General features: G+C 48.6%; 1 protein-coding gene across 2 annotated transcripts in view; it reads left to right on the top strand.

Annotated features, from left to right (window-relative positions):
- NTM (neurotrimin) overlaps positions 1-20,330 on the top strand; it is a 973,960-nt gene that overhangs the window by 276,928 nt on the left and 676,702 nt on the right. The window contains exon 2 of one of the 2 annotated variants that reach the window (XM_030918743.1): positions 7,969-8,088. The exons of the other annotated variant lie outside the window; for it this stretch is intronic. Within the exon in view, the coding sequence (XP_030774603.1) occupies positions 8,034-8,088 (55 nt within the window). The 5' untranslated portion in view covers positions 7,969-8,033. The remainder of the gene's footprint in view (positions 1-7,968; positions 8,089-20,330) is intronic. 2 annotated transcript variants of the gene reach the window in all.

The raw sequence follows: 20,330 nt of genomic DNA, 5'->3' as shown, positions 1-20,330 counted from the left end.
TCATCCTTTACTGCCCTGCCAGGCTGTTTACCGGAGCAACCTTATTACCGATCTCCTAAACATCTCCATAAAACCCACAGATCACAGACTATAGCATGATTACAGCCACCACCCTATCTGACGAGCTGCTGCAGTTTCTCCCAGGGACTGGATGAAGCAGGCCTCCTTCACCAGGTTCCTGTGGGTGTGCCCTGTGTGGACCACAGAGCCAGCTCCAGAAAAGAGAAGGCAGGAAAGAAGAGACCTCAGTGCTTCCTTTATAGTCTTCCCTTCTTAGGGATCTTTTTATTTTGAAGTTATCTTTTTTTTTTCTTCCTTTGTTCTTTCAGTCTCACATGTCTGCCTCCACCTGCTGTCTCTCTTAGCCTTCAGAAACAGATGTGGCCCACTGGAAAGACAACCTCACAGTCCTCCTTGCTTCCACGGGAGGACTGACATCAGCCGGAGGGCCCTGGGGGAGGGGAAGGCTCAGGCCTCGCTGGCTGCAGCTGTGGAAGAAATCTCTGATGAATTTCAAAACCTGCCTTTGCTTTGGATGTGATCAGCAGCCACAGTGGGGCCTCTGTGTTTTACTATATGAACAAGCTCAGAGGGAGGGAGAAAATGCAGCCCCCTGGCTCTGCCTCTCCCCTGCCACAGTGGCTGAGTGGAGGGCAATCCTCATCTGTGCAAAGTGTGGGATGTTTAGCAGGATGCAAAAGTGGAGCCTGCTTGCTGCTCCTACCCAAGTGCCTGGAGCTGAGAGTGTGGGGCACCTCTGTGTGGGGTCGTGGGGGGGCTTCCAGTGTGAGAACACAGGTGGGACCACACCAAAGCACCCGCTCAGAGGGCTCCACTCGCGGCCTCTTTTCTAGCCTGTCCTTTGGAGGAGTGGCTTTCGAAATGACCAGGATGCACTGGTGATAATAGGGCTGTAAATTATATAATTTCATGCAAGTGAAATTCCTGTCTCAGATTGTTACAGCCTCCAGCCTTATCAGAAAAGTAGGCAGGTGCTCATTGAAGGTGTTTGTTCAATATTTGTCGATGAAGCTCAACAATAGTTTCCTCTGCATCGGCAACAACGTCACTGTCTCTTGGCTTCCCTGCCCGTCAGATGGAGAGTTCACTCACTGATTAATTCAGCAGACGGCTCTCATGTGCACAGGACTGTAACCGGTGATAGTGGGAGAAGAAAACCTTGTTTCCTGTCCTCAGGAAGAGGTTTGGTGAGATCGTGGGGTTCATTTTTAAAGGCACTAAGTCAGAATCCTCTGGCAGCAGGAGAGGCAGGAAGAAGGGATGTCATCTGCCTTTCCTTTCAGTGGTTGAAGCCCCTTTCTCCTAAGGCTTCCTTTCCAGACACAGCCCTAGAATGTCAAGGAAAAGCCAAGTGACCCATCCACCCCCACTGCCAAAGGCAGACCTGGTGTCCTTCTGTGTGTCCCAGGTAAGCCTGGGAGGAGGTGAGAGGACCTCACAGCCACAAAAACTACAGTAGTACTAAGAAGTAACTCCTCCAGTCCCAACAGGTTTTTATTTTTTTCCAGGAGTCTCAGGGTCCGTCTAGTGCAGAGCTTCTCAGAGTCTGGTATCTGCCAATAGCAGTGGCATTGCCCAGTCTTACAGTTGGATGTGTGTCTCCTCCAAATCTCATGCTGAAATGTGACCCCCAAGGTTGGAGGTGAGGCCTGGTGGGAGGTGTTTGGGTCATGGCAGTGGATCCCTCAAGAGTGGCTTGGTGGGGTTCTGGCAGTAATGAGTGAGTTCTGGCTCTGTTAGTTCACATGAGATCTGGTTGTTAGAAAGAGCCTGGCACCTCCCACACTGGCTCTTGTTCTCTCTCTCACCATGTGATGCACCCACTCCCCTTGCCTTTCGCCATGAGTGGAAGTTTCCTGAGGCCTCACCAGAAGCTGGCATTGGAGCCATGCTACTTATACAGCCTGCAGAACTGTGAGCCAAATAAACCTCTTTTCTTTACAAATTACCCAGTCTCAAGTATTCTTTTATATCCATGCAAAATGGATTAATCCACCCAGCTACTCAGAAATGAAAAATCTCAGGCCACATGCAAATGTACTCGATTGGAAACGCTGGGCCTGGGGCTTGCACCTGTGTTTTACCTAGCCCCTCCTGGTCCTCAGGCATGCTCGAGCACACTGCTTCCCGTATTTGGTTGCATGCTGGAGTCACTTAGAGAGTTTGTAGAAACAGGAGTGCAGGGTCCCACTCTCAAGGATTCTGAGGTGATTGGGTTGGGATACGACTTGGGCATGCGGGTTTTTCAAGTCTTCTGTAGTCATTCTTGTGTGCAGACAAAGCTAAGAGCTACCGGCTTAGGATCTGACAGCTCAGCTGTTAAGAAAAGAGGGGCTCCCATCCTTACCCTACACCAGAGTTATCCTTTGTGTTTTCTGGAATTCTTAGCAATTGCCAGATACTTGCTCCATCATCCAGGATAAGATACTAATTAGTAACATTTAATCTGGTACCTTCCTCCTTCCTTTTTGGAAACACAGGAAACCTGAAACAAGGCAAGGTCAGCAACAACCTCCGGGCCTTCCAGAAACACAAAGAAGTCTCTGGCTTGGTTGTTTCTGTGCAGAGGGCTGCTCTCAGCTGCTTTGCTGTAAAAGACACAGATGGGAGGCTGTGGGCTCGGCCTGCTGGTGGGCCGGGACCACAGACCCTGCCGAGTCCATTCCCCACTCAGAAGTGGTGGAGAAAGGAGGGTGGGCTGGCAGGGAGGACAGTTGAGATTCCCTAGATGTTCAGCACCTTGTTCTGTCTGACTGTGGAAATTAATAAATATGCTCACTGGAATGAAAAGAAAAATCTCCTGCCCAGTCAAGCTCCATGTGAGGCAATGAAGGGGAAGGAAAAGTGCTGCTCAGAGGAACTCTAGTCTCCACTGGAAGACTCAGAGCAGCATAGAAGCAGTGCCATTCTGAAATGCTGGGACCAAATCCATTGCCCATCTGGGCACCTGCCCCATCCCACCATTGAACCTGTGCCTTAGGTCCCGGGAGGGCCTCCTCCCTCAGCCTGGGAAGGAATGGGAGGGCAGATGAGGGACAGCCTAAACCAGTAGTCAGTTTTCTCTGCTTCTCCTTTATTTCCCTCAAATCCACCAGATCCTCGCCTGCCATTTTCCTGGGCCTCAGTATTCCCACCAGCGAAGTGTTAGTGCCAGACCTCATGCTCTAGGGCATAGAGGAGACGTGGGTAGGTAAAGGGAGAAGGCTTTGCATTCCAGCAGTGTTTTATGCAAGGAAAGAAAAGACCACAGGAAAAAAAGTATAAGAGATTCGTCTCCATACCACCACCATCCCAGTTAGGGGGGTGGCTGGAGAAAAGATTTTAAATCCACCCACATAGTCTTTTAAAAAGACTTGCCTAAAAATACTGCACCTCTAGATGACCCCACTTCATTTCTTCCCCTAAAAAGACACAGAAGCAACTTTCCCTTTCTTTTCCTTCCTGTGATGCAGCAGGGGCTGTGAGGAGACACTTCTGAATCCAGTGAATAACTGCAGGCATTGAGGAACCATCCTCCCAACCGCATGGATAGACTTGGGACTTGACATAGGTCCTTGACAGATGCTAAGGAGAAGGAGTTGGAGGCTTGGCCACCTGTAGCGTGTGTCACAGATATACTGCTGCAGGTCACAGGAGGCAGACCTCCTACTGATGGGTTTTGCGGTTCGTTTGGACAAAGGAGGAGGGTGGGGCATGAGAGCCGGGGAGGAGGAGGAAGGAGCACTACCTTGTTCTGCCCCTGCGTGCTGAGCCCTGGCTTTTTCACCCTGTTTTTCTTTCCTTGGAGGCCCAAAAGTCTTCAGAGAGGGTGTTTGAGACAGAGCTTGTCTAGGTCCAAGTTTGGAGTAGGTATGGAACTGTCACTATAAACACTTTCCAAGGAGATGACCCACTTCTGCAGAAAGCACTTGCACTACACGTGGAATCTGTTCTTTTCAAGTTTGACCGAGTCCTCTGTGCTCCGTGAGCCACCGTGGTGGTCTGGCACTGTTGCTCAGTTCTCGGAGGCTGAGAAGTGATCCCTGGCTCTGGAACTGAGGGGGTTAATGGAGTGCTTCTCTGCACTCACTGTTAGCGGGAGGATGACCGGCCTAGAGAAGGGCAAGCTCTTCAGATGAAACCGTCTTTGAGCAGTTGAGCTGTTTCCACTTGTGGTTTTACAATGGCCCTGTAAAGACCAGCCAAAAAAAATGAAAACAAAGTCTTCGAAAAGGGTCAGGCGAGGGGACCCTTGAGTGGAGGCCCAGCATCAAGCCAGCACTGGCCCAGTCTGAGAGTTAGCTGCTGTCTAGGGTTCTGAGTCCTTTGGAGAGGCAAGCATCTGAGGCCAGCCTTGGATTTGGGAAAGGTCAGTGGGGAATTCCATCGCAGAAGAACTCTGCAGTGCAAGAAGGGGGAAAAATAAGGCAAGCTTTCCCTGGCATGGAAGAATAAAGGGCAGAGGGTGGACCAGTGTTTTTAATGCTGCATGTCACCAGGTAGCTGCTCACAAAGGGCCAGCCTCTTCTTGGAAGTTTTTGTTGGTGATCTCCACCAATTCCAGTTTGTTTTTCCTTTGTATTGTTCTTAGCACCAAAATAGAAGACACTTCTCCTGTGTCTCCTCAGAGCACCCCATGCCTCCCTCTGTCTTGTCAATAGGATGCTATATTACAGTTCAGCATCTCCTCATCTCTGTGCCTCGCCAGGAGGCAGGCCTCATATCTCTTATCTCTGGAGTCTCAGCGTTATCTCAGCATATCGCGGTAGTGTGCATAGACCCACAATCTCTTATCTGCAAATTCCACATTCACAAAGGTCTGGAAACCTCGAGCTTTCTTACAACTCATTTTGCAGAAAACCCTGGGCTAGATGTTGTCAGGGTTGCAAAGTCAAAATGTAGAAGCAGAGTGGGAACAGCAGACTCAAATACATGGCAAAACAGAACAGAACCACAGGGCAAGGCAGGCAGCAAGCTGTTGAGTATGAGGGGAAGAGTGAGGCGTGAGTGACACATTCTGAGATGAGCTCTGAAGAGACCTGAGGGGCCAGGTGGCACTTAAGCTGGGTTTAAATTGTAGATGAGGTTTGCACAGATAAAGGGGTGGGGTGGGGAGATAATCGTGGGACAGCATGGTCTTCTATTTCCCTTACCTTTTATAGACATATTGCTCTCTTTCCATTAAGTTTTCAATCTCTCCCAGGGCTAGGATCTTAGTCCCATTTCTTCCATTCTGTCCACTGTACACAGAAAATGCAGTCATCTCTCAGAATGCTCCCGTTCAATAAGAAATTATTCTGGGACTTACACATAGAATGTGCTTGAGAAGATTTTCTTGAATGAATAAGAACTTAAGGGCCTGTAATTTGTTTTCATTCATAAACTTTATTTTTGGAGCAGCTTTAGGTTCCAGTAAAATAAGGGGAAAATACAGAGTATTCCCATAGACCCCTTTTCCCACTGCCCCACAGCCTCCCCAACTGTTGACATTCCACACCCACGTGGTACAGCTCTTACATTCACCAACCTACATGGACGCATCATTATGTTGATGCCCGTCTGTCCTTGCATTCTCTCTTATTCAAGACTAACAGAGGAGGCAGAGGAGGACGGCATGCCTTGCTCTGATAGAGCAGCCTCTCTTTCCTCCCACTGCTTAGAGGTTCCTGGTCTGCAGAGAAACTTGCCCAGATGCAAAGCCACAGAGCAGAGGCAGCAGGGTCACCAGCTTTAAAAGGTGTAAGCAGCTGGACGCAGTGGCTCATGCCTGTAATTCCAGCACTTTGGCAGGCTGAGGTGGGCAGATCACCAGAGGTTAGGCGTTAGAGAACAGGCTGGACAGCATGGCAAAACCCTGTCTCTACTAATAATACAAAAAATTAGCTGGGCGTAGTGGCAGGCGCTTGTAATCCCAGCTACTCGGGAGACTGAGGCATGAGAATCGCTTGAACCTGGGCATCAGAGGTTGGCAGTGAGCTGATATCACGCCACTGCACTCCCTGGGCGGCAGAGTGAGACTCCAAAAAGAAGAAAAAAATAGATGTAAGCACCGAGAAGGCAGAGAGAGCTTCCCTGTGCGATAGAGGAAGCCATGTAGGCAGAGATATTAAAGATGGAAAAGAGCCCTGGGATCAGTTCCCTCCCTCAGGGTCCAGAGCCGGGGAAGTATTCAAGGAACTGCTGCCTCTGATGTCTCATTGACTGACCGCACTGAAAACCACACATTTTTCACCAGCTCCCAGGGCAGCTGAGGCCAAGTGATCTCTTCTCCCATGAGTGTGGCCTCAGGAACAGAGGTACTGACACCACCAGACCCTTCCAGTGTTTTGTTCTTTACAGTTTGAAAAGCACATTTAAAGTATCGTTGCAGCCTCACCACACCCTAGTGTGTAGGATGCTTTGGGGTCTTCACATCTTACAGGTGAGAGAGCTTCAGGGAACAAGGGGATAGCCCTTCATCACACTGGGTGAGGGAGTTGAGCCAGACCCTGTATACTGAGCCCTCAGCCCAGGCTTTCTGCAGGGCATGGTGGGTAGATCATTGACTTCAGGGTCCTCTGGCCACTGCTTGTGATAATATCAGATCAATTGTATTTAGTTTAACATTCATAATGAGAAAAAAAGTAGTCATCCTTCTGAAGTATGGTGTTTTAATTTATGTATAGCAAGAAATATTTCTGAGTCAAATACTGTTAGGAAAAGTTTAAGCATAGATCTTTACCTCGAACCCTCTCCAAGTCTTTAATATACTAATGTGATCGGGATGCAATATTTGACCATAATTCCGTTTCTGGCAGAGCATCTTGATTGGGGGGGTGCAGCAACAGAATTGGGGGACACACGGCTGCTTTTCTCTCCAGGGCTCAGCTCTGAGCTGTCCTCCACAGAGGGTCTCATAGGAGCTTGGAGGAGGAAAGATGGAAAACTGAAATCTCTAAGAATAGGCTAAAAGGAACTGAGTTATTCAGGCATAAGAAGAAGAAGACACTAGCAGGACATTGAAGTCAATTTTCCAATATGTGAGCATGTGAAGGATCCACTACATAGTGTGGTGGGTGAGGGGCTGTTCTTGCAAGTTGAATGCTCCGAGTCTGGCTTCCCTTCAGCCAGCAGGACAGAACCGAATCAGTCGGCCTCAAGGAGCTTGCTGCATGAAGACAGGGAGCCTCTGGGGCCAGGAGCCAGGCAAGGCGGGGACTCAGCATCTCAGGGTTCTCGAAGGGTCCCATAGGACTCAGGTGGACCAGTTTGCATCCTGTACTGAGACAGGGGCCTGAACACAATGACCCATTCAGGTGGTTGTTGGCTTCAGGGTGCTGCAATAATGAGATTTTCTGTAGCAGCAGGTCTGAAAGACAGATGCTGCAGGATGAAGTGGGGGGATGGAGACCTTGGGTGAATTCATTCACACCCAAACCAGGAGGGCCGAGGGGGTGAGGGTGAGGGAGGGAGAGAGGAGGAGGACTCAGAGCAGAGTCATTTGAAAGAGCCCCGAAGCCACCAGGTGGAAAGTCACCCTGCGGGGAGCTGACCTTCCTCCCTCCTCCCAAGAGGCACCAGCCGGCGCTGACCCTGGGTCTTATCTCTGTGGCCTATGAGAAAAGAGGCAAAACCCGGCTCCTCGTGCCTCGAAACCTTGCTGCCAACATCTGAGGGCAGGCCTTGATCTCTGGGTCTGTGCACCCCCCCTCATTCCTTCCTGACCTTTCATCCATGAAGCTGGGACAGATGATGTGGGGCTAGGGTGGTGAAGAGGGCCGGGGGATGCAAAGAAACAAAAGGAAAATCATGAAGGGAGACTGGGCCCTGGGGATGGGTTACTTGCAGAATCCCGAGTGTCATTAAATATAGAAAGGTAGGATGAAAAATAATATTCCTTCATTGTTACAGTTTCGAAGCCGGAAGCTGGCCTTGATCTCAAAGAACTTGTGTGTAATGTGAGCCATTTTCTTCTGTCTCTTTTTATAGGTAAGTGACAATTTCATTCTGCTCATCCCCAAGGCAGAGTTGGATGTTTTTAAAGTGGAAAAAAAATGAGCGGAAAAAGAAACGGGGAAGGTGGGAAGAGGTGGAAGTGGAAGGGCACAGGTAGGTGCATACTCAATTCTTCATCTTTTGCACGGACTGGTGGGGGGTCTTCCCCCCAGATTCGGTGGAGAATCCTTTCCTCAGGACGGAAGGTCCAGGTGGTGACTGTGGCTGTTGAGATGATGATGGCTTTGCTCTTTGAAAGGGGTCTGTCTTGTGACACAATGGCCAGCCCTTTTGCTAAGAGGTCTTTCCTGGGTGAAGTTTCAAGTCAGAAAGGATTTGAGGTTTTGCACCCTAATGCTATGTGTCAGCTACATTGCTGTGAGTAGGGCCTAGAGGAAGGAGGGAGAAGTGTTCTGGATTAAAACATTCCAGGAAGGAAAATCAAGAACAAGGAAGAATGTCATTCCTGACATGGTCAGGCAGTAAATGGTTTGGAAATTTCTGAACAGAAAGGAGGTTTGTGGGAAAACTGAGATCTTGTACATTAAGAATTTTTTACTTAATTTTACGGTCTATCCAATTACTGTCAATGTATTTGTCTATTCCTGCCTGGTCGCCGAGGCTGAAACATCACTTATTTTCTCTTTAGCATGAGGCAGAGTAGCTTTCTAAAAGAGCTGGGGGCTGGTTTGTCATTGTAGTCACTGTACCTTTTCTTGGTCAGTCAAGAAAGGCGTTTTGAAGTTCCAGACTAGTTTTGGCTTTCTACTGCTCTTAAATATAATTGCTTTCCCCTAAGAGTCGAGTGAAAACGCTCTTGTTTTTTCCACCTGTGAGTTGCCAACAATCCACTGATATAATTGACTGATGGCTCTGTCCCACATGTATTTGTTATTTTCTTTGAGAGAGAGAGAAACGTAAAACATTCTATTTAACAGTCTATAAATCCAGACTGGAAACATAAAACTCAATTCAATAAAAATATTGAACATACTCAGTTTTATCTTATGTCCAATTAAAGGAGATCAACAGAATGAAGTGGGGGCTGGGTTAGCAGAAAGGGGAAAAAGACAAAAACGATTTCAACTATGTCTAAGGCCTCAGAGGAGACGCTCTCGCACACACACGAGAGAAATCTATAGGCTTCGGAAATCTTCGAAAGAGACAAAAATACTAGAATTTGTTCCTGAAAGTGTGTAATTCTATTTCTATCATTTGAATACACAGATGTTCTTTAAATCTTCTTTCCCTTGCTTTTCACAAAGAGGAGGCATAAAAGAAAACTCAAAACCCAGCTTCCCCCTCTAAATTAGGAAAAGCGTCACCACCGTATGTTGAAAATCACAAAGCGTCTTTTTTCATGATGCCATGTCCCCGTCCTGTGGTCTTTCATTTCCTCCGAAGACACTGTGACTCATGTCAGATTTACACGGCTGCAGACACACCTGGGAATGCTTCTTGGTATTTGCCATGCATAATGGGGAAAATTAAGCTGCCATGTATCTGGCTCCTAGCCCGAGCAAGGGCTGTGCACCGCCCCCAACCTGCTTTGAAAGGGAAGAAGATCTACAACCAGGAAGCACTCCTAGAAGCTGCCCAACATGACAATAAGAAGGTGGGTTCTTAGCCACGTGGCTTCCTGCAGTCCCTCTGCCACAGCCAAGGCCTGTGGATCAAGGCTGATGGAGTCACTGATTTAGCGGAAACATTCGTGTCTTTTTGAGTGTGTTCACAGAATAAGGGCTGCAACATAATTGCTCCCTGGTCTTGAGGTGCTCCCTTTTCTGCATAGGGTAGGCACTGCGTGGATGAAAAGGGACGGCCTTCCCTCCTGGCTCCCTGTGGACCTCAGAGCTTGCCTTGTCAGCTTGTGGCGGGGAACGCTGAGGGGCGCAGCTTATTGTGATGGATGAAGGCAGTCCCTCAGAATTTCCCATTAATAAGGAGGTAATAGAGTATATGTTAATTTTACAAGAACATTTTCCACAGAGTATATAAGTACACGGGATATATTTGAATAGTTTTAATATGCTGTGATTCTCGGAACCATGGGAATGAAATTCTATTTGCACCTACCTAATAAACAACACATTCCCCAGCACTGCTGGGCCCTGGTGGAATAAGAAGACAAAGGGGTAGTGTTTACACGCACACCCCCCCAACACACAAACGCTGGCACGTGCTCACACACACATTCATATTCTTACATGCATACTCACAGAACTGTGATTGTGCCTTTGAAAGGTGACAAGGAGCAAAGACATTTTTCAGAATTAGATCTGGCCTCTCAGTGTTGTTTCCCCAGATACATGCGTCCTGTTTCGTCACCCTCATCGCTCACCAAACGCCTGGCCCCGTCGCTGTGTTTAACTTCACAGCTTGGCTGCTGAATGCGCCGGGCTCTTCATTTGCTTGGAATCCATCGATCTGGCCGTCTCCCTAGCGCCAGTGCCCCAGGTTGGCACATTTAATCATCTTGGGTCCAACATTGATCTCTGTCACTCCATTCCTCTCCCTGCCTCGGGTCCTGAGGCTTTCCTTGACCCCTCTGTCTGTCTGCAGCAGGGACCAGGCCACTGAGAGGGTTTCTGCTTCTCAGCTCTGGTTCTCTAGCTTTGAGGGAGCAGCAGTGAGTGTGAGGGGGACTGTGTGCACCACTACTAGCAGAGATGGAAACAAAGAAATGTGTGGTCTTCAATAGCAAGTCACACCCTTGCCAGCCCTGGCAAAGCCGGCTTTGAGGACTGAGGATTGCTGGGATTCCCTCTCTCTCTTTGGACAAGGATGTTTTTGTAACCTTTTTTTTTTTTTTTTTTTTTTTTTTTTTAGCTAAGCCTTACTAAGAGTCAGACACCTAACTAAACACACAGACACACACAGATTTATCTTACTTTCAAAGCAATGCTATGATACTGGTTTTATCATCCTCTTCTTACAAACAAGGAAATCCAGACTTAAAGCGATGAGATAATTTGCCCAAGGTCACATGACCTTGAAGCTTGAATTAGAACTTGTGTCTGTCTGACTACAGTGTTTGTGCACCTAACTGCTTTGGGATGAAAATCCTAGCCCAAAAGAGCAGAGGGTGACAGGAAAGGAAAGTCTTTGGACCACCCTGGGCTTGCTTCCCTGTAGCTTTGCAGATCAACCAAACTCTTGACTGCTAGGCCTCTCTGGACAGGGCTCCAGTGGAGCCAGCACAGGCAGGTGACAAAGAGCCGGGCCCAGATTTAGAAGAACCCAGTTTGAGACCTGCATCTGTTACCAATTTGCTGTGTGCCCTCGGGCAATTTATTAAATTCTCTGAACCTCTCAACATGAGGACAGAAGCATTTCAGTGTAATACTATATAAGCTTAACCAGAGACCAAGTACCTGTAAAAGGATGCTCTGACAATATTTAATAATTATCATTACTTGAAAAATCCCCTTTCACCATGGCCTTCCAAATTTCTGAATCTAGTTCTTGATTTTTCTAATGAGGTCTAGAATTTTTGCCAACGCAAGGAACAGTTCTTGGCAGCTTTCTGCATCTTCACTTCCTTTCAATACCAGGCCTAGTGGAGAGCAAAATTAGCCTGCCAATCACTCAGAGGCGTATGGGCCCCAGGAAATTAAATTCCCTCTCTCTCCAGCTGTCTATCCCCAGTGCCAGGTACCAAATGAACACGCGCCATACGTTGCAGTTCCCGCATCTTCTTCTTCCTATATGTTAATTTGATAATTTTAGTAAAATAAACCAAGTAGATTTGAGATGTAGTTCATTATCCCCAAAGTCAAGAGATTATAGAATACCGTTAGTCAGAAGGGGACCACTGCTCTCTTCCATTGATTTTTTTTTTTTTTTTTTTAGATTTTAATATTTCCTTTTTCCGGCAACATTTAAAAGCCACTCTTTTACATCTGTTGCCATCCTTCAATGACAGACATAATAAAGGGACGATTGTTACTCAGAGAAGCTAAACAAAGGGACTAGGATCATTTGGCACATCCTCGTGTGTGCCTGACTTTGAACTCCTGGAGCCCATATCCTCCGCCTCTGTTGGGCACCAGAGACAGGACCCACAGAACTGCTTCCTGCAGCCACGGGTGGGTACCCAACAAGCCTGAGGGAGAACCGTGCTCTAAATGCCATCTGCGTTTGCCAGTGGCATTCACGCGTTCCCTCCCGTCCCTCAGGGAAATTAAGAAGGGATCTCCTCTCAAGGCTGACACCTGGAGACAGCGGCTTCCTGTTACCCATCCTTCCCATGCCTCATCTCTGGAGTGAGTTATCTTAATCCTGACATTTGCCCAGTCATTCAGAATGTAAACCTTTTTGTACTACAGGGTAAAAAATATTTTGGGTAAACAGTGATTGCATTGATGTGAAAAGCCAAGTAGAGATCCCTGGTAAGTGAAGGATAAAGAGCTTTGTCCACACTGTTTGGTCACTGTTATGGGCTGAACAGGATCTTTCCAAAACTTACATGTTGAAGTCCTGACCTCCAGTAATTCAGAAGGTGACTGTGTTGGGAGATACTTAAAGAGGTGATTAGGGCAAAAAGAGGTCATCTGGCTGGGCCCGAATCCAACATGACTGATGTCCTTATAGAAAGCGATGGGGACACAGCACACAGGGAGGAGAGTTCATGTGAAGACACAGCAAGAAGGTGACCATTTGCAAGAGACGCCTAAGAGGAAACTGACGCTGCCGACACATTGATCTTGAACTTCTAACCTGCAGAGTGCAAGGCAATAAATTTCTGTTGCCTAAGCTACCCAGTCTAGGGTATTTTGTGACGGCAGCCCTAGCAAACTAAAAAAGTCACAAAATGCATGCATCTAGACTCAGTCCCAATGTCTGGGGACAAGCAGAACTGGCCGTCAGCCTCGGAAAGGAGGCAGGCTTCCGAGACAAACTCCTGCCCCACCGTATTTTGCCTGACTTTTGTCAGTTTCCCATGTTGATCTCTAGTTTCCTTATCTGTGCACTGGATATGATATGTATCTCAATGCTGTTTTGAAAATTAATTGAGATAAGGAATAATAAATAGTTTAAGACACACATTGCTCAATATCCAGTTTTGCTAACTCTATTTCTCTTAATGGTCATAGGAATAAAAATAAACAGTAAATGTGATGTTGTAATGTGTAGTCTATACTAGGCTGCATATTCACTAAGGTCACTGCATCAGTCTGGAGTATTTTTTTCTCCTGGTAATTGGAGACAACACATCTGTTCTCAGGCTTCAGTGCCCAGGGCTACTGAATTCCTCAACCTGTGGTCAAGTGACTGAGTGAGGCCCGTCCTCCCCCCTTCACCCTGCCTATCACTCTTTAGCTGTCAGCATTACTGCCATGGGAGAAGCAGTGCCTTAGAATATGGCTCATGAGATGTCCACACCCTGCCCCTGGCCCTGCCTCTTGTCTTATAATTGCCAGAGGTTTCCTCTATTTCAATGAAATTTACAGTTACAAACAGCTAAGGCCAGACTCAAGGATTCACTTCTAATGACTAGCTTCGCTGAGGAGGAGATCATTGACCATAAACACATAATATACCACAAATGCGCAAGGCGTTGTGAGGGTAGGAGACCACCGGTCTGCCCCCAGCCTGGCCTACCCCATTGGAGCCATGCCTACAACCACCCCTCCCAGAACAGAGGATCCCAGAATAAAGAGACATACTCGACAAACACATCTGATTCTGACATCCTGAGATGGGAGATGCCTATGATCTCTGGGCAGAGGTTGACTGAAAGCCAAGTAGCCCTGGATGGCATTCCCAGAGTCCCCCACCCACAACAGGGTCCTCAGCCTCTCTGGTCCACAAATGGATAAGATCAGTGCAACAGAGATGGCCGGGGTCCTGGTGAAGGACTCACAAAGCTGCACTCACTAAAGGCTGGTGACACACTACCATTCCAGTGGGCTGAGGTACTAGGGAGGAGGGCATTCTTTTCCAGCTGTGGGTGGGATCAACATTTCTGGAAGCTGAGCTATTGGTCTGTGCCTGGGTGACTAAAGATCCAGGTCTCACGTCTGAGAGATTCAGTTCTATGCACTGGGGTCTGGAGCCATGCAATGTTCTCTAAAGAACTCACTTGGAGGCCTCGGGGACTCTAGCAGAGGGGGAGGGCTTTGGCTGGCCCCTTGCTCCATGCCATGGCCTTGGTCCTCACGATTATGCTGCAAGGAAGTAAGTGGGTTTCAGAGCTGGCTTATTGGATCTTGCCATCCCGCCTCTGTGCCCTACCTGGGATTCCTTCATTTAAAAGCTGCCTTTTCCCTTAAAGAGGAGGACCCCAATTCTGGGCAGAATCTACAAAGCCTGTGGATCCTGGCCTCTGTTTGCTCTCCGGCTCTGCTCTTCTGTGGGTTGTTCTTGTTCCAGCCACATGGGCTTTGTAGTAGTCTTTACTCCTTCTGCCTAGAAAGCACTTCCGATCCCTCTGTTCCTGGGTGACCCTCAGGACTCTTAATAATTCAGTGGAAGACCCTTCCTTGGGAAAGTCTTCCTGATCCACAGGCTGGGTGCTCACCCTCGAATCCACCCTTTTTCTTCCGTGCATTTGTTTTGCTTTGAGTGTAATCACTCATCAGTGCTCTGATTCCAGCTCCCCAGTAGGGGAACAGCCCCATGACAGAGGTGATACACCTACGTTTGCCCCCAGTGAGCTTCCCAGAGCCTGGAACCACATGAGTACTAATCCTGGTCATGGAGGGACCCAGATAGTTTCCTGCCTTACAGCAGTAAGCAAGTGTCCAGCCTCAAGCGTCTTTCAACAGGAATAGCCCAAGAGTGAAACGTCCCTGAGCAGACCTTGAGACCTTGAGGACTTGTCACCCTGATCTCACCTTAGAACAACCGTGGAACTTTTAAACCCATAGACGCCCTCCCCGCATGCCTGAGATTCCAACTCCAACAGTCTGGGTGGGCCCGGGCATCTGCGGGTGTCTCCTCTGTGCTGCCAGGATTGGAACCCACTGCCTGGAGACACCATCTCTTCCCACTGCTGGGTTTTGATTAGTTGAACTCCAAGGGCCCCTTTCTTCCAAGTTCCTAATAGTCATAGTTGCCGCACACTGTGCAATCCACTTCTGGTGCTTTCTGCGGCTTGAGCTTCATAATGATGAGAGATAGCTTTTGTCATTCCTATTTTGTGGTTGAGAAGCTGCAGCCAGGGGAGGTTAAATATCTTGAACAAGGCCTTGCAACTCACATGAGAAGAGGCAGGATTTGAACTCGTGCCAATGGAACATGAGCCTGGGCTATTAGTGTCTATATTATATCACCTTACATTCTTGTGGCAGAGGACTTTGGAAGCACTTTGTGTCATGCATGTATGTGTGCGTGTATATCTACATCTATCTATCATCTATCTATCTATCTGTCTATCTATCTATCTATCTATCTATCTATAAATATCTTCTACAGCATTTACTATCAGCAATGCCTGGATACTCCTAAGGATTCCCAAGTAGTACTACTAATTGTGAGTGGAGATTAAAAACAAAAACAAAAACAAAAACCTTGATTATATGTTGCAAGTCCCTAAGTGCTTGGGCTGTGCCCCCTCCCCTGCTCGTAGCCTTGAGTGGTGAAAGGACAGCACCTGCGTGGCCACCACAAGCTCTCCTGGCCCTTTCCCTGTTGGACAGGAACAAAGGGGAAGATAAAATGAGTCTGAAGCAGAGACTTAAGATGACTCCTTTATTCCCCCTTCTAATCCCCAATTTCGGACAAACATGGGGCCCAGAAGTGAGTGAGGAAATTAAATGAAGGAACACAATTTCTCCCTGTCATTGAACTCTGACTAATGAGTCTCTTTCTGGGTAACAAGAAGGAGCAGGAAGTGACGAGACGGTGTAATGAATTAGTGGCCCAGAACCTCGTTAGTCAGAATAATCTTTCCACGAAAGATAAATGATGCAAACATTAATTATAAAGCCAGGGTGGAAATGCATCCCATTATTTGGCTTCCTAAGAAATCTATCCCAGTTATCATGAGGAATTTCAAACAACAACAACAATAATGATAATAAAGTAAGGCTCAGTGAGAACTTGGGGAGACTTGTTCCACTAGTGGTGGCTGGTAGGGGGAGCACAGCCTTCTGCTTTCAAAATGGGCTGGAGCCTGGGGAAGCGACCCTGCCCATCTGGGTTTTGTAGAGTTCCTGTCCTGGCTTCTCTGCGCCTTGTAGGGTTGGTCATTCAGGGCCGTCCACTCTAGTCATCAAGCTCTGGATGAGGTGAGGAGTTTAACTAGAACATTCTCCCCATCCAGAGAGAAAGAGAACAAGGCTGAGGGTTTTCCAGGAACCTCTGGCATCTTAAAAGGGGTCAGAGATCAAAATCATGGAGGAAATAGAGGTTAAGAGGTCAGACTCTGGAATCAGCCAAGCTGAAACCCTGGCTCGCCATGCTTGGAAAAGTCCCCTAGCCCTGTTTCTTCCCCTGAGAACCGGTGGATACCAGAGGCATCTGGTTAAGGAGGTTTTTTATGAGCATTAAGTGAGGTGTGCATGTGAGATGCTTAGCATCCATTAAGTGTTTCATAGATGCCATTGATAATGTGTTTTTAATGCAGAGTGAAGGTTGTAGAGCTGGAAGGCATGCTAGGGGCATTGAAGGAGGCTCCCTTGTTGCACAGGTGAGCAGAGAGCAACTTCACTCAGCAATTCTGCAGGGGGGGCACTGAGGCTGCCGGCTCCAGGTGAGGCTCTGTCATCTCAGGATGTTTTTCGTAGCCTGGATTTTTGGTCACAGCACAGAAGGGGAAAGGGAGGAATCTAAATCAGTCCCAAGAAATGCGGTAGCTGAGGCCATTCCTCAGGAGAGCAAATAAACCAGTATTAAAAACTATAAAAAAGTATCCTGCAGCGCCGTGGTAAGAAACTTGTCCGTGACTTCACAGCTTACAGGGTCCCAGCTTCTAAAGATTTGAGCTATCTCTTGCCCGCAAAGGGGTCGGGGAAGTCATTTGCTGAAGGGAGAGAAGCTTGAAGCAAAGATCTGGCGCTCTCTGGAGCCTCCTTCCAGGTGGCATCCGACTGAAGCAGAGACTGGGAGCTGCTTTTGTTTTGAAGGCTTTGTTGGTGTCTAACTGGCAACTCTTGGTAATGAGAGAAGAAAAAACAATTAATTGGAAATGAATTTTAATTGTCTCTGACTTCTCATTTGTAGGCTATTAAAATGAGATCCCTATTAAAATATCACATCAGCTGCCTCACTCCAAGGTAACAGAAGGCACCCCAAAAGCTCCTCTCCCGCCACGTGCAGTACCCACTCCACCGTCATCCCTTTTGGCAAAAAGTGGGCTTGTAGGTTTTAAGCAAAATGAACCAAACAGGGAAAAATAGAAAAGAATTGCTCTCAAATATTTCCCCTTTTCTTTTCTTTCCCCTTTCCTTCCTTCCTTCCTTCCTTCCTTCCTTCCTTCCTTCCTTCCTTCCTTCCTTCCTTCCTTCCTTCCTTCCTTCTTTCTTTCTTTCTTTCTTTCTTTCTTTCTTCTTTCTTTCTTTCTTTCTTTCTTTCTTTCTTTCTTTCTTTCTTTCTTTCTTTCTTTCTTTCTTTTTCTTTCCTCTTTCTCTCTCTCTCTTTCTTTCTTGTACATTTATTTATTATCACTGAGAAACGCATGCCTGCATTCGTTTATTATTCTGTGGCTGTCTGTTTTGTTCCCATTTCCAGGTACTGTGGCAAGGTGGCTTGGAGAGCAGGGCTCCACCGGGGCTGGGCCTTCTCTGCCAGCCGCTCACTCTCTACCTGGAATTGAGGCTCTAGTGGGGCTGGGGTGAGGCCAAGGGAAATGGACACGCGGTACTGGGGCAGGAGACGAGGCGGGGAGGGCCTAAGAGTCGAGGGCTAGGACTCCTATGTCTCCTTCTCCTCCCTACCTCCCTTGCTCCTCTAACCCACTGGGTCAGGGAGGTTTGTTTCTCAGACACGGATGCTGTCTGAGCGGCACAGCCCTTCTTGGAGGCCTCGGATCTAAGCTAAAACCACCTCTGACGCTGCCCGGCGAGGTGGCTTTGTGATGGGAGCCAGCCCCTTCCCCTCTGCTCCCTCTGTCAGCAATCCTAGGTATTCACTCAGTAGATGCTAAAGGCCCGGGGCCCAGGAGGCTCCCAGAGAACGCGGCCCCCAGTCCCTTGTGAAAACAGATGTCCTTTCCTCTGCTTCACCATCGGCAGACGCTCCCCTCTTCCTCCTGCTCTGTCCTTTCTCACTCCATCCTCCCTTCTCTTTTTACCACCCCCATCATCTTTCTTCTGACCCTTTCTCCCAGCCCTGTTTCTCTCCGAGCAAAATCACCAGGAATTCCTCCCTAACAGGCTCTGCTCAAGAACTTGCCGGGAGGCTTTTGGGTCTTGCCTTTCTAGGTAAGGTCTGCTCTCAGCAACTTTACGGATGCCAGGAAGGAGCCATTTCTATCTCCCCCAGGCAGAGGCATAATCAGCCTGGAAGGCCAGTTCCACCTCTTGGCTCCCTGGGGCGCTATCTCGCGACTATACTCACCCTCCCTGCCCAACCCCATCACTGCGCAATTTATTCGTGGAAGGCCAGGGACACCTGTCTCCATCCTTCTAAATTACCTGCATATTCAGGGGATCAACCACACCTCCTGCTTGCACAGGCCTTATCAGCTCTGGGCTTGCAGAGGATGCGGTTGAATCAATGTTAGCTCTGGGCTGGCAGGGCCTGCTAGCGGCTGCCCTCACCCTCCTCTGGAGCCCACACTGGGCTGGGCATATCTGCGACTTGGCAGAGGTGGCAGATGGCTCAGAGCCCTGTGAGAACCGCCAAGAGTCAGCGGTATAAGAAGCAGAGGCCTTGGGCAAATTCACAGGCCACTGGAGAGTGACAAAGTGCCCATCAAGAGTGGTCGATCAAAGAAGTGGCATCAAAAGTGGCAAAGAGAAGTGCATCCCCTGAGTTTGCCTCAGAATAAGGAGCTGGACGCCTGGTGGAGGCCATGATTTCTGTTGATTTGAGGGCTAAGGCCCCTCTGAAGGTTAAGTCAAGGTTTGGGGGCTCTAAACCTTGGACACCAGCAGGTGCTTGGCTCAGGGACAAAGAGGCCTTTGTCCTGGCTCCACCTGAGAGCTCTGGGCTGGCTGTTGGCTGCCCCCTGGCTGCACTGCCACTCAGCGGCAGATGGCCAGGGGCCCGCAGTGTGGCCTCTCTGTGTTCCTCTCCACGTGCCCATCCCTTTCTCTTTGTCTTTCTACACAAATTGCCTGTTTCTGGAGTGGACTCAGCTTTCCACACCATGGGTCCGGGAGGACCGGCCTTCTTGGCAGGTGTGGGAGGAACAAGCCTGAGTGGCGCTGTCCCTCCCTCCCCACCAGGAGCAGAGCAGCAAGGGGACCCTTGAACATTCCCCCTCTGGGGAGGCCTCAAAGCATAGCACAGGCCCAAATGTATTCAGGGTTCAGGCAGGGATGTCAGCAAGCCAGGCTTCTGGGGCCAGGTGAAGGCAGAGGCGGCCGACTTGAGCAAATGAGCCTGCTTTGGAGGCATCGCACACTGACCGAGGATGCTGGGCCTGCTTCATGCAGCACGCGTGGGCGTGTTTGGATGAGCACTGTGTGGCTCTGCAGCTTCGAGGAAACCGTATCAGACACCCCAGACAGCTGGAGTGCCTCACCCTTTCAGTCTCCCTGGGATTCCAGGCCATTCTCTTCTGCCTGGCCTCTTCCTATTCACCCATCAGACCAGGCTCAAACCCACCTTGTCTTTGTTCATGGTGCTCTAGGCTGGCATTAGTTGTATGACAGAATATTTATTCATATATGTATTTTCCCACTAGACTACTGGTGCCAATAGGTAAGGGACATAATTCTTCTTAGGTATTTAGTGCTCCTGGTGCACAGTAGGACCTCTCTGGAGGTTTATGGAATTCAAATCCCTAAGGACGGGCCTTGGCCTCTTCTTTCTGGCCTTCAAAAGAAAGGCTTTGTGATAACTTCTCCTTTAAAACAGAGAAGACCATGGTGCCGGGGTGGGAGTGGGGAGTGACTGTGTTCCTTGTCTATTTTAGGCTTCAGCCTAAAAACAGATGGGGATGGATAAGAGGGCTGGGGAGGGCAGGAGGGTCAGAAAACTCCTGAGGTTTCCGGTGGTAAATTGTGAGTACAACAATGGGTCAAGAAGGTAACCCCAGAACCCTCACTGGGTGCCCATTGGGGTACAGCTGGTGACCACAGGGATGCTCAGGGCTGCCTGTGGGATCCTGACGGAGGGGAGAGACTTGCGGTTGACCAGCCCATCTCCACTGACTTGGAAGGATGCCTGCCTTAGAGGACAAGGGAGGCTGGTGGCCTTCTCTGAGCAGGGCGTTATGGTGGCCCCAAAGGAACACAGGGCCC

Source organism: Rhinopithecus roxellana, chromosome 15 (genome assembly GCF_007565055.1).
Source record: "Rhinopithecus roxellana isolate Shanxi Qingling chromosome 15, ASM756505v1, whole genome shotgun sequence".
Taxonomy (NCBI): Eukaryota; Metazoa; Chordata; class Mammalia; order Primates; family Cercopithecidae; genus Rhinopithecus; species Rhinopithecus roxellana.
The sequence above is the reverse complement of the archived record's forward strand: the minus strand, read 5'-3'. Positions and strand labels throughout refer to the sequence as shown.